Raw genomic sequence first — 14,738 nt, 5'->3', positions numbered from 1 at the left:
GTTACATCTGAAAAGAAAAAAGTGTATTTTTGTTTTTATGGGGTGTACATATGCAATTTGGAATGCCAATAATGAGAAACTTTACGAGCAAAAGCCATTTTTTGATATAAAAGTGATTCTAATAAATTAAATTTAACATTTAGAAATAATGTGCATGCATAGATTCTTATAGGTACTTAAATTTGACTGATGGTGGGGTGGGGAGCGAGGGTTTCGTTAGTCGTCGGTTCGAGGTTCGACTTCGGGGACTTCGCACTGCAGCACCAGAATAGGCTATATTCTACAGTTTGTTGTAAGCTATATCACAACTGACGTATTAACGACTCGTCTATATTTACAATAACCACCACTATTCTTCTATACCACATACCATTATTGAGAAAAAACGCGATTTTACCTGTTAATGTTAGTCGCTAGTTAGTAGTTACTAAAGTGAAGTAAACTCGGTTCGAAAATCGTTATATGGCTGTTGCAGGTTGCAGAGTAGTCACCGTCTAATAAGATTTCATACAAAAATAACACCTGGTTCGTCAGTGGTTCGACCAGTTTGTCGAGGAAAGCGCGATGGTATCGAGGAATTTCGATGTTTAGACTATTGCATATATGTGTTGTTCGTGTCTAGTGCTTCTGGTGTTAAGTGGTTTTATAACTGTAAAAATTAGATTATGTCTCTGGAGAAATTGAACGGGGATTATCCCAAGGCACGTTTATGTCATATTCATAAGGTGGATTATTTTGACGGATACGGTTTTAACCTTCACGCAGAAAAAGGAAAGCCGGGGCAATATATTGGAAAGGTAGACGAAGGTTCTCCTGCAGAAGCCGCCGGACTGAGACAAGGAGATAGAATATTAGAGGTAAATGGGGAAAGTATTGGGGACAAAACTCACAAGCAAGTTGTTGAGCTTATTAAACAGCACTCTGAAGAAACAAAACTTGTTGTGATTGATCCTGAAGAAACATCTATCATCCCAACGATTACCACCGATTCTATAAAGAATAGTGGAAGCGCATCTAATAAAAGCAAGCGCGAAAATGATTACACCAATTCAAAATTCGATAAAGAAGAAAACGGTACTTTAAATCTTAGCATGACAGCAGCTGAACTTAGAGCCAAACTAGCAGCAAGGAAGAAATTTGATCCCAAAAAAGAAGCCATGGATTTTAAGCAGAAATTCGATATTGTTCAGAAATTATGAGTGCTTTAAGCAGTTAGGCAGTGCTGTGAGTGATAAATGTATCTACTTTGAACCAACATTATAAGGTGTTTTTGTTGTTCTTTAAAAACAACTAAACCTTGTAAAGGGTAAACTTAGTTTAATATAATAAATTATCATTAATTTATTATTACTGATAGAGAAAAAAAGTTCACGTGAATCATGTAAATAAACGAATACCTGCAAATACGACTCGCAAAGATCACATGCATGAAATATTAAAAATTTTAATATGCTTACCTATTTGTATTTGTATCATAAAGCATTATCATAACTTACGTTATGTTATGTTTACTACTTTTAATTACAAACTTGCTTGAATTGTCTTCCTGGATCTTACATCTAACTTTTGCCAATATATTATTGTTATTTTAATTGATTTGTTTAGTTTTCTTTGTAACTTATTGGATTATTTCAATAAAGTGATTGTATTTTATTTTTGTCCTTTAACACTTAAACACATACATTTTTCATTGCTAAAAGGTGTCTTGCAATGGTGATTTGCATACTATGTCGAGCCAAGCATCTACCAATAAAAAACTCAACATTTGTTAAAAGAAACCAATGAAATAAAAATAATGACGTAAAACAAAATATGCAATAATTATTTTGTCTGTGAATATACAAATTTAATTGTAGTCGGGCAGTAGTTGCAACATGGATCCCTGTATGTATAGGTACATATTATTTGAGGTATTTAGATTCCTCTGTAGAGATGAATACTATAACTATAAAAATTAGTATATTGTACTCAGAGTAAGGAGCAGAGTTTGCATGTCAACGTAAACGTTTAGTCAACCTTCGGTAAATTTTTATCACCTTGGTCGGCTCGACCATCGCAAGGTAAAACACTGAAACTGAATCAGCATGGTTAAAATAAAAACGACTTACAACTTTACAGTACGGTGTGTATTACCAGTTTAGTACATAAGGTAACGCTGGACCCAGGAGATAGATAACAGTGTTATTTTGTTAATGTTGCAGTTCTCGCCATCAATGGAACGAACTGGACATGACTTGACTTTTTTAGTTTTAAAATATTTTGAAGTACTATGTAAATTTAATGTTATACAGTGTGTCCCAAATTAGTTCTCATCAGTGTGCTTTGTGCTACAAATTTTTATAATTTATACATTATGTCATATTTATTGATTCCATTACTTCATTTTTGCGTACAGAATGATGTAAATTTTGGCCGGTATTATAAAAGAAAACAAAAACTGTGCGATTGCGTTTAGTTTTGATTTAAGTAAGATTTTGTAGATCCGCTATCAAAAGGATTGTAAATTAACTAAATAAAGTGAAAAAAATATGATAACCTACATACAATAACATACTTTTGATATAGAGCAACTTTACAAAAACTTTTTCTTAAGTCAAAACTAAACGCAATCACACAGGTTTTTATTCTTTTATAATGTCAGCCAAATTTTACATTATTCTGTACGCAAAAATCAAGTAACGGAGTCAAAAAACAGATTTTTTTTTTATTTTGTAAATTAAAAAAATTTGGATATAACCAAAGCTATAACACACCATATACATATCGCCCTCGACCAATCCAACCCTTGTTGTACAATACATATTAAGAATGAACAATAAGACTCTCGCGCGAAGTTAATAGATGTTTATTTCGCCATAATCACATATGCATATTTATTATAAATACATACATTACATATCCATACCACATAAAATCAAACGTCATCGCTTCTATGTAGGTATATGTTATTGAATTAAATAATATTAATGCACTTTGCTTTTCTACGAAACAAATGAATAGTTTGACAAGGTCAACGGAAGTAAGTGTTTCGTGTAATTACAATTTCCGTACAAGGATGACCACAATAACAGAGATTAAAATTAAGCGAGCAATTTTAACATTTTTCTGTTTTATGAGGAATCTACAGTTTGCAGTTGCGACACTTATTTTAAAACACCTTGTACGTAAGCCTATAGGTATATAGTTAAAAATACATAGGTGATGTACACCTGCAGTGATGAATCAAAGAATTTGACTTACAGGTAAGCAAATTTCAAAATTATCCATAGGAAACCAGGATATTACTACAAATCAATGGGGGAGACAAAGATTGAGCAAAACCTTGTAAGTGACATTTAAGAAAAATCAGAATGGATTTAGCATTCAATTAAGAAATTTATTGTTTTTCGTCTTTCTGACAGCAAAATTTTCAAAATGTTTTCCACGAATCTTCGTCGACCCCTCACAAAAAAACTAACGGTTTTCAGATTTATCTTTATGCAAAGTCTTTTCTTGCATTGTACAATAGAAACAGATATATTTTCACTTTACCGCCGCATATAATAGTTTGTGGTAATACTAATTACACGTTATTAATCTAACCAATAGGTATATTACCACAATGCCATTGATATTGGAATACTAAACATTGAAGGCAAGCGAGTCAGACTAACACAAGATGGAACCTTGAAAAGATTAACGTTAAGGTGAAAATAAAATACTGAAAGTTGTGATGCTGGTTAAACATTGTAGCACGAAATGTTCTCCGATTCAGACGAAAGCAGTTTTAATCCGTCAGTAAGGCTTATTGAATTCTCGAAAAACGGTACAAATTGCGGGTTTTCCTTAACCAGGGGTAAATGGGATCCATACCCTTGGGTGAGTTGTGTGGATCAGAAATCCATTTCCAGCGCTGCCGGTCTGAAAACTGGAGATTGTTTACTAGAAGTAAACGGCGTAGATATAATCGGTCGGAAGATTTGTGATATAGCAGAATTAGTTAAATCACAACCTGAAAAGATTTCACTTTTGGTATGGAATGCAGGCGTTGACCCGCACTGCTCGTCTGAGGTATGTAAAACTATATATCTGTGACCATTAATATTATATTGTGTGTCCATATGCAGTGTGTGTCCAGAATAAGGAGAGTCACTATGGGGGTTTTGGAAACGTTAGAGATACAGATTTGGTTAAATGCGGAACAGTGTCATTAGTTTTGGTCTAGGTCCAATATTAACGTCACAAAAAAATAAAACGTAAAACCCATAAATTCGCGTTTTTCGAAATATCTCAAAAACCGAAAGAAAAGTCGATGTTTTCTGAATGTCATTTTATTAAGGCACTGATTACGCAACTTTTCTCACATTTAACCAAATCTGTGTCTCTAACCGTTTTCAAGATCCCAATAGTGGCCCTCCTTATCCTGGATACACTGTATACATACACTTTTTTGTAATTTATAAGTTGCAGTTTAAAACGTCCATATCTGAATGTATTTTTATTTTAAACAGTGTGTTTCTTATAGTTGTTCATGAAAGACAATTTTTTTTGGAAAACCGTTGACTCAAACGAAATACGAGCATTTATTACAAACTAAGAGGACACTTTTCAGGAAAATTTTATTGATGCTTTAGAATTTGCAGTCAAATTGTTAATTTTCTCCATGGCGTAAAACTTTAAGGTATAATAAATTCCAGAAGAGTGCGAAAAAGTAGCTATTGATAGCTACTTTTTAGACACTATTAAATTTAAAAAAAATCATATCTTGGCAAGGAACCATTTGCGGACCCATATTTATAGGACATTTTCGACTCGAATTCACCTAAAGAACATGAATTTTTGTCCCTTACCTCGCGGGACACCCTGTACATACACAGGGTGTTACAAATTTGATGCATTAGCATTGCTATCTCAGAAACTATAGTTGATAGAGCTTTAGTTAAATGGAGACAAAGTTGCGCATTTTAATTGTAAATAATTTGGTAAAAAGAAATTTAAAATGTTTTTATTACATCCGGAGATATTCGACAAAAACCGAAAAAGTCAAATTTCTACTTTATTTTTTTACCACTTTATTATTGACTGTTTTGGAAAATGAATGTTCTTACCTTCCGGAGGCACTTTTTTATGCTCTTCAAGAAAATAGTTTTAGTTTTCAGCTCCGACGTTTCGTTTTTTACATACCATCATCAACTTCAATTTTTCAAATACGGACCTGAACTTTTTATTTCGTTTTTTTAGTAGCTACAGACATTCCGAAACTAATGATGTGTCACACTTGTCAAAAAAATCTACCTAGTGTATTACGTACTTGGTACTTTAAGTTTTTTAAATAAATTAAGCAATTGAAATTGATATGTTGTAATAATGAGTAGATAATTTAATTTGATATAATTGAATAATTAGGTTCATTGCTCCTTCGTAAAAGAGAGTTTATTATGGTACTTTTCGTTCGTTAAAAAAAAAGTTTTTAGTTAATTATTTATTTTTTAGATACCTACTTACATGTTTGAATTCGAGGTTGAGTTTTGATGAAACAGCTTGAACTTTATTTTTAAAACCTAATTATTAAATCATATCAAACTAAATTATCTACTCATTATGACAACATATGAATTCCAATTGCATATTTAAAAAACAAAACCAGTTCCTAAGTACACTAGGTATAATGTTTTGACAAGTGTGGCACATTATTAGTTTCGGGAGATCTGTAGTTACTAAAAAACGAAATAAAAAGTCCAGGTCCGTACTTGAAAATTTGAAGTTGATGATGAACTGTGAATGATGGCTGAAAACTCGAACTATTTTCTTGAAGAGCATAAAAAAGTGCCTCCAAAAGGTACCATTGATATTCCAAAATAATCAATAATAAAATGGTAAAAAAATAAAATAGAAATTTGATTTTTTCGCTTTTCGCCGGATATCTCCGGATGTAATTACATTAAAATGTTTTAAATTTTTTTTCACCAAATTATTTATCAATAAAATGCGCAACTTAAGCTCTATCAACTGTAGTTTCTGAGATACCAATGCTAATGCCACGAATTTGTAACACCCTGTATATATTTGACACCCTGTATCTAGAAAATTGTAGCTTGACTGTACACAACATAGACCCTTTTAGGCATTATGTTGTGGATCACTACCAAGCAACCTAAGCAGGCTGTCAGCTTGCTTGACATCAATTCTAGCTTTTTTGGAATGTCCGATATGTCTGGATACCATATCACCACCAACCTACCAATGCGAAAATGGACATTTAATCTGCATCAAATGCAGAAGCAAGTCCGAAAGATGTCCAGTGTGTAGAGTTAAACTGACAAGTGGACGATCGCTAATATCTGATCAGGTGTGTAAATTTGGGTGTAGAGTATAGATTCGTATTTTCGCTAGCTGTAATATCAATTTTAGGTATACAATGCTGTGGTTGAGGCATTTAATTTAAGGGAGGAAACAAGCGAAATTAGAGCAAAGAAAATCAGTTTATTTTTTAAATCAAAAACCACATCAAAAAAAGTACCTTATGTTAAAGTTACACAATGTCATACTAACAGATTTTTGGCAAAAATTATAGGAAAATCCACTTCCGTTGAAAATCTTTTTTCTAATAGTCTTCTAGATCCCGCCAGTAATGAAAACTTGAAGGCTAAAAGTTTGTCATCTGATGAAATATTTCACACAGAACCTCCAACAAAAGCTGGAGTTGGGCCTATGATGCAACAAATGATTGTTGGATATAGAAATTGCAACACGAAGATGAATAGTTCATTAAATAGCTACAGTGATTTTAAAGATAATAAGTCCTATCATGGATCCTACGAGTTTCTTGGGTACTCTGAGGATGCTGTACGACTAGGTAATGGCAGTCATGATGGATCAGAAAGAGATAGGCCAACTTTCTATTGCCCCTTTGACTCTAAATGTTCAATGACTATTGAAGGTCTGAGTAGATTTTAAATGGTAATTCAATAAAATTTCTAGGTTTTTTTACAGGAACTAGCATCTCAGAACATTTCCAAACATATCATACGGGCCCATTTATTCAGTATTTTGATCAGAGTTTCAAGCAGTCTTTAGGAACATTAGACAACGAAGTTTGTAATATCATGAATATTAACGGCTTCCACACTTTTTTTTTGAAAATTATAAATTCAATTGACCAATCAGAGCCAGACAAAAAGTAAGTATTTCATTAAAATATCGTAGTCTCATATAGTCAAATTTAAACATCAAACTACACTTTTTATTCGAATATGTGTGTTATTAAAATAACTACTAGTAGGTACGTAATTTTAGACTACAAAAGAACATACTGGTTTGGTGCTGGTATCTGGGAAATGAAGCAGAATCTTCAAATTTCAAAGTTGAACTAGATCTTTTTACTAACAAAACCTGCGAGACTCTGCTTTTACGTCTTACAGGACCTGTATTTTCTTTAAAATCTATGTCTTATACAAGTATATTGAAAGGTAAAAAGGGTATATATTTAAGCGGTCATACTTTAAAGGCTTTACAGCCATTAGATAAACTTATTTTAGCTGTGAATATTATAGTTTCCTAAGTAGGTATTAATTAATTTTTTATCTCAATTTATACGTTATGTTATTATATTGTATCAAAATGATATTACATAAATTTGATCTGAATAATACATGTACCTAATATTATTCGCTGTTTTAATTGCCATATTGCTTATATACCTACTTACTATACACTGATACTCATATTCATCGCATATTATATAACAATTAGGTATAATCATAAAAGATAATTAAGTAGGTACTTCTTACACTAATATCTTGAAAATACAATAAAAAAACTATAATACAATATGTATACATATTAAAGTGGCGGGAAAATGATCTACGCACAAACGCTAAAAACAACACTAACTTTTTATTAATAAAATTTCTATAATAAAAACACTTTCAATGTAAAGACCAGTAAAGTAACGCATAAAAGTAAATCCTAATGTCTAAAGGAATTTTATTATACAAACTTGCAATATAATAAGAAAATCTTTCAAAGCTAAGTGTGGAGATAGTAAATTTATGACGTAAGTTTAACGTATGAACTTCCGATCTAAACGTGGAAAAAATGGGTTAGGCGTGGGTTCAATTTGCGGACAGTTGTTGTGCATAGGGTATAGGTAATTGCAAATATGTGTGAAAACACTAGAAACCAAATCAGGACATTTAATACCACAGGCAGGTCTTTCTTTTAGGAAAATGGCTTTAAACATGAGTTGTAAACACCTACCTACACATCCCTTCCATTTTATAAATAATAATTATTCAACAAGCAGTTAGCAAACAATAATTATTCTATTAAATGCAATAAGTGTGACAAGGAGAGATATCCACGATATGCAACGATCCCTTTCGTACCGCGAGTTTAACGTTTGGCAGTCGTTCCAGTTCTATTATCTTACATTTATTTAATTCAGTGGTAACAACGTCACAACACAAGTCACAATACGCCAGTTGCCAGTTTAGTTTATTTTATTATGTCAATTGTCATATTGTCAAGTATTGTTGAGTATTTTTTTTTGGTGTTTTGTAGATGGGTACAGAACAGACAGAATGGGTATATTGGGTATTTGTTTTTCTGTGGTTAAAGACTAAAAAGCATTCTTTCTACAAACTCTCAATTTATGTTTTTTTTTACACTTTTTTTGTCCAAATATGATAAAGGCAAACGTATACCGATTGTATTCATTATTAAGATACATAGTTATATTATAGGCCTTAAAATATATCATACTTACATAGGTATTTAGGCCTACTTTATAATAGGACAATAATTAGGTAAGTATATAATTAAAGTTTAGTACCTTTGTGGTAGTGTGTCAATTATATTCATTTCAGTGAATACATGTCTACCTTATGTATTGCCATTAGAATATCCCAATTAATAAGTTATCTAATTTATTTTAGTGCTTTACAATTGGAAAAATGGCAACTCAGAAGAGAAGAGGAATTAGCAGTGCTGAAACCTCTTCAGGTGGTTCAGCAACCCAGCTTTCTGCATTAGGCACAGCACCTGGAACACTGACTGATGAATTAGCTGCCCTTTTTGAGTGCCCAGTATGTTTTGAAATTGTACTACCACCAATTATGCAATGTCAAGTGGGCCATTTAGTTTGTGCAAGTTGTCGTCCAAAATTATCCTGTTGTCCAACTTGCCGCGGCACCCTGGGTAATATTAGAAACCTGGCCATGGAAAAAGTGGCTAATAACTTAATGTTTCCTTGTAAACATAAATCCACTGGATGTCGCATGTCTCTTGGTCTTAATGAAAAAGCTGAACATGAGGAAATCTGTGAATTCCGCCCATATAGTTGCCCTTGCCCTGGTGCCTCTTGTTCTTGGCAAGGACAGTTAGATAGAGTTATGACTCACTTGCAACATTCCCACAAGAATATTACTACATTGAATGGTGAAGATATAGTTTTCCTTGCAACTGAAATAAATTTAGCTGGGGCTGTAGACTGGGTCATGATGCAGAGCTGTTTTGGGCATCATTTTATGCTCGTTTTGGAGAAGCAAGAAAAGACTGATGGACACACACAATTTTTTGCTATTGTGCAACTTATTGGATCTCGGAAACAAGCTGAACGTTTTGCCTATCGGTGAGTTGTATAGAAACATCCTAAAAATAACTTACTAATTCCAATTCTATTCAGATATGCTGTATGTCAGGCTTTTCATGAGTACACCCTGATATCTCATTTAATAATAAGGGTGATTTTCTTTAAATTATGGTGGTGATTGTATATCAGAAAAATGAAGTATTTGGCATAGTAAACATTTTTATTTACCATTGGCGTGCAGTGTTGGGGGGGTAAAAATGGGGTTGATTTTTTGGAACATGATATTAGGGCCAATTTCAGTTAATTTTTTCTACCAGATTTAGAATCAGCATTCCCAAAAACCCCTTTGTCCATATTTCCTATAGTCTTATAACCTAACTGTAATAAATAACCTAATTGTAAAGTAGACTGAATTTGAGATTTTAACAATACTGACTAAGAGGTGTTTGGGGATGCTGATTCTAAATCTGGTAGAAAAAGTGAACTAAAATTGGCCCTTTTATTTTTTTCCTGACAAATCAACCCCTTTTTACCCCCCCCAACACCGCACGCCAATGGTAAATAAAAATGTTTACTATGCCAAATACTTCATTTTTCTGACAAATAATCACCACCATAATTTAAAATTGTTTTTCCTTATGGATGTGATATTGACTTTTTACATAATTGATTTGAGTTATAATAGATTAAGAATCTGATTGTGCAGTCTTGCATCTTAGTAGAAATAATAAACACGATATTTTTACAAAAACTGCTATAGAAAAAAACATCAATTATGTAGTTGCTCATATTTGTATAAAACCGCGTAATTTCATATTTTTGTTCTTCATTTAGAAAATGAACTATAATAATTTAGATTCAACTGTAAACCATCAACATTTTTTTGTCTTTTTCCAGAAAACTCTTAGTAAAAAAATCACTATAAAGGCCGGCAAATCCAATTTAATATTTTTAAACACTCAGTAGAGATGACAGACAGGGTAGACTTTGTATAACCAAACATAGACCCAGACCCCCTATACATTGTAGGCTTATTCAAAGCGCTTGAACATAAGCAGCTTGAAAAATTGCGATATAAAGGGTGTCCCATAAGTAATGGTAAATAATTTAATGGCGGATTTCTGGGACCGAAATAATTCGATGGTAAAGATCTTCACATCCCTGATAGTAATTACAAAGGGAAAGGAAGATTACAGTTTTTCGGACTAAATATGCATTTATTTCATCAATGCCTACGTTTCGGCGCCCATCGCTCCATCTTCAGGGCTACAAAACCCAAACGACGCCATATAAGTAAATAAATGACTTGGTAAAGTGCCGTGTGAAAATAGTGTGATTAAACTAATTTCATTAGTTACATTGACTTTCTCTTTTTGTTTCTTTGTTAAAACTTACCTATATGATAAAATGGTTCAAAACTACACGTTAAAACAAAAATAATAACGCGACACTAAATTAAAACTTAAAACTAAGTGGCACATTCACCAGCAAGCTTGGCCAAAAACTAGGCTCGCAAACAACAGGAAAAGCAACCTTTATACATATATAATAATCAGCTGTTGGAATTTTTCATTTATTTCTGATAATTTTTTATCTATATCGATAAATGTTAGCCATTTAGATCAACCTGGCTATTCATCATATGACATCATGACATCATGACATTTTGGTTTCCCTCTTTATTACATCTTTTTTCATTAGTAGTGGCTTAAAATACGGTTGCCTATATTTTTTCCAATCTTCAAGAAAAGCTACTGTTGAAGAGGCTGGATTAACTCTACGATGTATAGGCGGTCATATTTATATTTAGAATAAACTGACTCAGTTGTCCTTTCTTGTACAGCTTGGAACTAAATAGCAACAGAAGACGACTTATATGGGAGGACATGCCACGTTCCAGTCAGGAAGGAGTTGCTTCAGCCATCATGGGGTCAAACTGTTTAGTATTTGACAATTCAATTGCCCAGCACTTTGCTGATAATGGAAATTTAGGAATTAATGTTACCATTTCCTTGGTTTGCTAAAGGTTTTATTGAGTGTTCCTCCTTTTTCATTGATTAATTTTGAACTGAAGGATTTATCTTTACCTATAGATTGTTGAAAGTGATAAGCCCCTTAATATAGCGGCATTTTTGATTTTACATGTACTGTTGAGTGTCACAGTCTGTACAAGGTGTGCCAAAATTACTGTGCCATGCGCTAATTGATGGATTCTTTATGTAAAAATACAACAAAGTTTAAAGTTAAGTTCCTGTAAACGTATACTCTTTAAGGTCATGTAAGGGAGCTATATTCCTTTGAGCTCCCTAAAGATGGTTTCAGGGCTTAATTTTGTCACCCATTGCATGGTCGTTGGTAACGAAAAATATTTTTTCACTTAACTGAAGCCCCACAACTAGGGGAGAATGATGTAAACAATCATTAAGTTAACCTTTTTAACTATAAAGGTTGTCTTACTTCCAGTCGAAAAACGAACGGTTTTTGAGAAATATAACTTAAGATTTAAGATACCATACACAGATTATACTGTATACTCTTATCAACTACACAGTTAATCATTACATTAAAAAGCGCTAAACAGATAGTAATGGATTAAATAATTAAGTAGGTGGTAATAGGTATTAGTATTAAATAAATAAATAAACAGCAAGTGCTTATTTTAATCTTACAGTAGTAATATGACTTACTCGTATATTTCGCGAAAACCGTTAGTTTTTTCCATTCGCAGAGATACGACTTTTTCTAAACAGGAAAGTAATTACAGTTAATGTATGGAACACTAATTTCGGAACACCCTGTATCTAAATTTTGGCTAGTGTTTGTAAATACTAAAAAGTGTTCACGTAAGAATCTATATTTGGTAAGTATAGTGTGATAATAGACATTGTTAACACATATTTTTACTTTTCCAAATTTTCATGTTTCTTTAAATATTTATTAGAATGGTTTAATTCATTTGACAAATTTTAAAAGCCCAACTTTATATCTCAATATATCTACTATTAAGTTTTTTATTCATATGTTTCTTTTAAATCTTCAAACCTTATATAAATAAAACACGGATAACAGTAACACTCAGTCCTCCACAATAATTTTTGAAAATTGCCCAACATGTTTCGAGCGCAGTAGCAGCTCATCATCAGGGGATAAAAGGACAAGTTGAATATTCAAAATTAATTAGACTAAACCTGGGGTTAAGAATTTATTAGTTTTGGAGGGAAATCTCTCAAAAACCCCATTAGTTTAAAGTTCAAAGATGTAATAATCTGCACAAATTAAGATTTTTATTAAAGGTATTCCAAGGTCATGGTCGATCAAGGTTATCTTACAATGGAAAAAAAAATAATAAAACTACATAATTATTAAGCTTAAATATTAGAGACCCGACTCGGTTTGTTTGTGGAAAAAAAAACAACTATTACTGGATTTTAGTTGACTATACAATGTGTCTTAAATTATTTAATCGAATTTGTGATGTATTTCTTGACACTTTCCAATATTTTTTTAAAATCTGTTTAATTTTTTAACCAAAGGAGTGATATTCGACCAAATTGTGATCTCTATTCAAATAATCAACCCGCACTTTTCCTTGTTCTCTTAAATAACGTTGAGAAGAGACCTGGAGAAATAGTATTGTCGCTTCACACCATACAGTATGGTGAAAATGTATGGAATATCTCCACTTTAAAATTAACTGTTAGTTTTTTTTCGAAAATCCCTCGGACACGTCGATGGTTATTTCTAACTGCGTTACTTTTGATGAGAATTTCATGTATACAGGGTAGCTCAAAAATAAGTTACGATCATCAACTTAAGATTTTCAAATGCAAACACCTATTTTTTATTAAATTTTGGAATTCTGTATTATATAATTTTAGGTATGTTTTATGTTCAAGTCCTATACCTATCCACAATGGTTAACGAGATAATTCCACTGGAATATAAAAATATTATTTACCAGTTAATGTCGGAAAAAAATATCTAACCTATTATAAAACTACTATTTCCAAATAACAAGGATTTGTGATTTCAGCAGGATGGCCCGACCTGGGTGGCCATTTTATCGACCATCTCCTTCCAATTCGTTTACCTGGAAAAACATTTAGTAGGTTCTTACAGCAACGCAGTATTATTGTGGAGCCGCTCATCCAGCTCGAACTACAAATGGGTGTTATTTGAAAATAGTAGTTCTATAATAGTTCAGATGTTGTTTTCCGACATTTGCTGATAAGTAACGTTTATATTTCAGTGTTTCTATTATGTTTAATGGCTAATGGTAAATATCTCGACAACCATTATGGATGTCGAAGACATGATACATGACACTTACCCAAATGTCAATACAGAATTCTAAAATGTAATTTGAAAAATAGGTGTTTGCATTTGAAAATCTTAAGTTGATGATCGTAACTAATAATAAAATTCTCCAAGTAACGCAGTCAGAAATAACCATCGACGTGTCCGAGGGTTTTTCGAAACAACTAACAGTTAAATTTAAAGTGGAGATATTCCATACACTCGCACCATACTGGAAGATGTCTCAAAAGGGGTTTTTCCTTAAATCGAACATTTTTTCAGCGGGTTCTCACAGAGCAATTTTAACGAACCAATATCGACCCGTGAAAACCGTGGGGAGGTTACAATTATGTGATATAGTTTTCATATTTGATTTGGGAATTTGGGGTGGCGTTAGAGTTGTTACGGAATTTTCTTATAATTTATTTTATTTTAGTGAAATTGATTATATGTTTTTTGTGTTAGGTTTGAAGGTGTTCTAGCGTTAGGTCTCACTGACTATTTGCATGTTAATCTCAAAATAAATTAGTACACCTTTCTTATCAATTGTTTGTGGCAGTGATAATAATTAATAAAAAAAACTCGACTAATATCCCAAGATCTTGTTTCAGTTTGGTTGTCTTAATTTTAGACTGTGTATCTACTCAGTACATTTAGGTGTATACATCGCAGTGCATTCCAATTAAAACAGCGCACCCTGAATACTTATTCTTCAGGAAGATGAGTCATATTTTTACAAGAGTTATTTGTTACGGAGGACATCATTTGACTTAAAAATTAAAAAATATTGCTGGTGTCAGTATAATACCTCGTATCTCCCCAAAATATTTGAAAATCAGGATTTTAGAAGAAAAGCAACAATAGCTTCTGG

General features: G+C 32.5%; 3 protein-coding genes and 1 long non-coding RNA gene across 8 annotated transcripts; 3 read left to right on the top strand and 1 right to left on the bottom strand.

The window, feature by feature from the left end:
- Window positions 1-224: 224 nt before the first annotated feature.
- On the top strand, window positions 225-1,653 carry LOC145739751 (Na(+)/H(+) exchange regulatory cofactor NHE-RF1). The gene has a single exon (XM_081995106.1). The coding sequence runs from the start codon at window positions 666-668 to the stop codon at window positions 1,197-1,199; it is 534 nt and encodes a 177-aa protein (XP_081851232.1). The 5' UTR covers window positions 225-665; the 3' UTR covers window positions 1,200-1,653.
- A 1,176-nt stretch (window positions 1,654-2,829) lies between these two features.
- LOC145739753 (uncharacterized) lies at window positions 2,830-11,122 on the bottom strand. Its single transcript, XR_014181192.1, has 2 exons — window positions 10,967-11,122; window positions 2,830-3,900 (listed from the first exon to the last, which is right to left on the bottom strand). It is a non-coding gene; the product is annotated as an uncharacterized LOC145739753 (long non-coding RNA).
- On the top strand, window positions 3,634-7,646 carry LOC145739746 (uncharacterized). 4 transcript variants are annotated; one of them, XM_081995089.1, is made up of 6 exons: window positions 3,634-3,773; window positions 3,834-4,050; window positions 6,104-6,328; window positions 6,391-6,919; window positions 6,961-7,159; window positions 7,276-7,646. In XM_081995089.1, exons 1-6 carry the CDS (start codon window positions 3,739-3,741, stop codon window positions 7,538-7,540), a joined length of 1,470 nt encoding a protein of 489 aa, XP_081851215.1. In that variant the 5' UTR covers window positions 3,634-3,738; the 3' UTR covers window positions 7,541-7,646. The 4 variants fall into 4 exon arrangements, with proteins under 4 accessions (XP_081851215.1, XP_081851214.1, XP_081851213.1 ...); XM_081995088.1 differs by having other exon boundaries at window positions 3,638-3,777; XM_081995087.1 differs by having other exon boundaries at window positions 3,739-4,050; window positions 6,973-7,159.
- On the top strand, window positions 7,797-14,465 carry LOC145739750 (E3 ubiquitin-protein ligase SIAH1A-like). 2 transcript variants are annotated; one of them, XM_081995105.1, is made up of 3 exons: window positions 7,797-8,786; window positions 8,916-9,610; window positions 9,665-10,387. In XM_081995105.1, the coding sequence occupies exons 2-3, from the start codon at window positions 8,934-8,936 to the stop codon at window positions 9,747-9,749; spliced, it is 762 nt and encodes a 253-aa protein (XP_081851231.1). In that variant the 5' UTR covers window positions 7,797-8,786; window positions 8,916-8,933; the 3' UTR covers window positions 9,750-10,387. The 2 variants fall into 2 exon arrangements, with proteins under 2 accessions (XP_081851231.1, XP_081851228.1); XM_081995102.1 differs by lacking the exon at window positions 9,665-10,387 and adding an exon at window positions 11,415-14,465 and having other exon boundaries at window positions 8,471-8,786.
- The last annotated feature ends 273 nt before the right edge of the window (window positions 14,466-14,738 follow it).

The sequence above is a fragment of the Ips typographus genome, unplaced genomic scaffold (assembly GCF_016097725.1).
Source record: "Ips typographus isolate SLU unplaced genomic scaffold, UJ_Ityp_2.0 IpsContig35_part1, whole genome shotgun sequence".
In the NCBI taxonomy this organism is placed as follows: domain Eukaryota; kingdom Metazoa; phylum Arthropoda; class Insecta; order Coleoptera; family Curculionidae; genus Ips; species Ips typographus.
This window is presented reverse-complemented; position numbering and strand designations above follow the sequence as displayed.

Coding starts and splice junctions, on each gene's coding strand:
- LOC145739751 (XM_081995106.1), top strand. CDS start 666: ATGTCTCTGGAGAAATTGAACGGGGATTATCCCAAGGCACGTTTATGT.
- LOC145739746 (XM_081995086.1), top strand. CDS start 3,739: ATGTTCTCCGATTCAGACGAAAGCAGTTTTAATCCGTCAGTAAGGCTT. Junction 6,329..6,390: donor GATCGCTAATATCTGATCAG/GTGTGTAAATTT, acceptor TATCAATTTTAG/GTATACAATGCTGTGGTTGA. Junction 6,920..6,960: donor ATGTTCAATGACTATTGAAG/GTCTGAGTAGAT, acceptor TAAAATTTCTAG/GTTTTTTTACAGGAACTAGC.
- LOC145739750 (XM_081995102.1), top strand. CDS start 8,934: ATGGCAACTCAGAAGAGAAGAGGAATTAGCAGTGCTGAAACCTCTTCA. Junction 9,611..11,414: donor GCTGAACGTTTTGCCTATCG/GTGAGTTGTATA, acceptor TTTCTTGTACAG/CTTGGAACTAAATAGCAACA.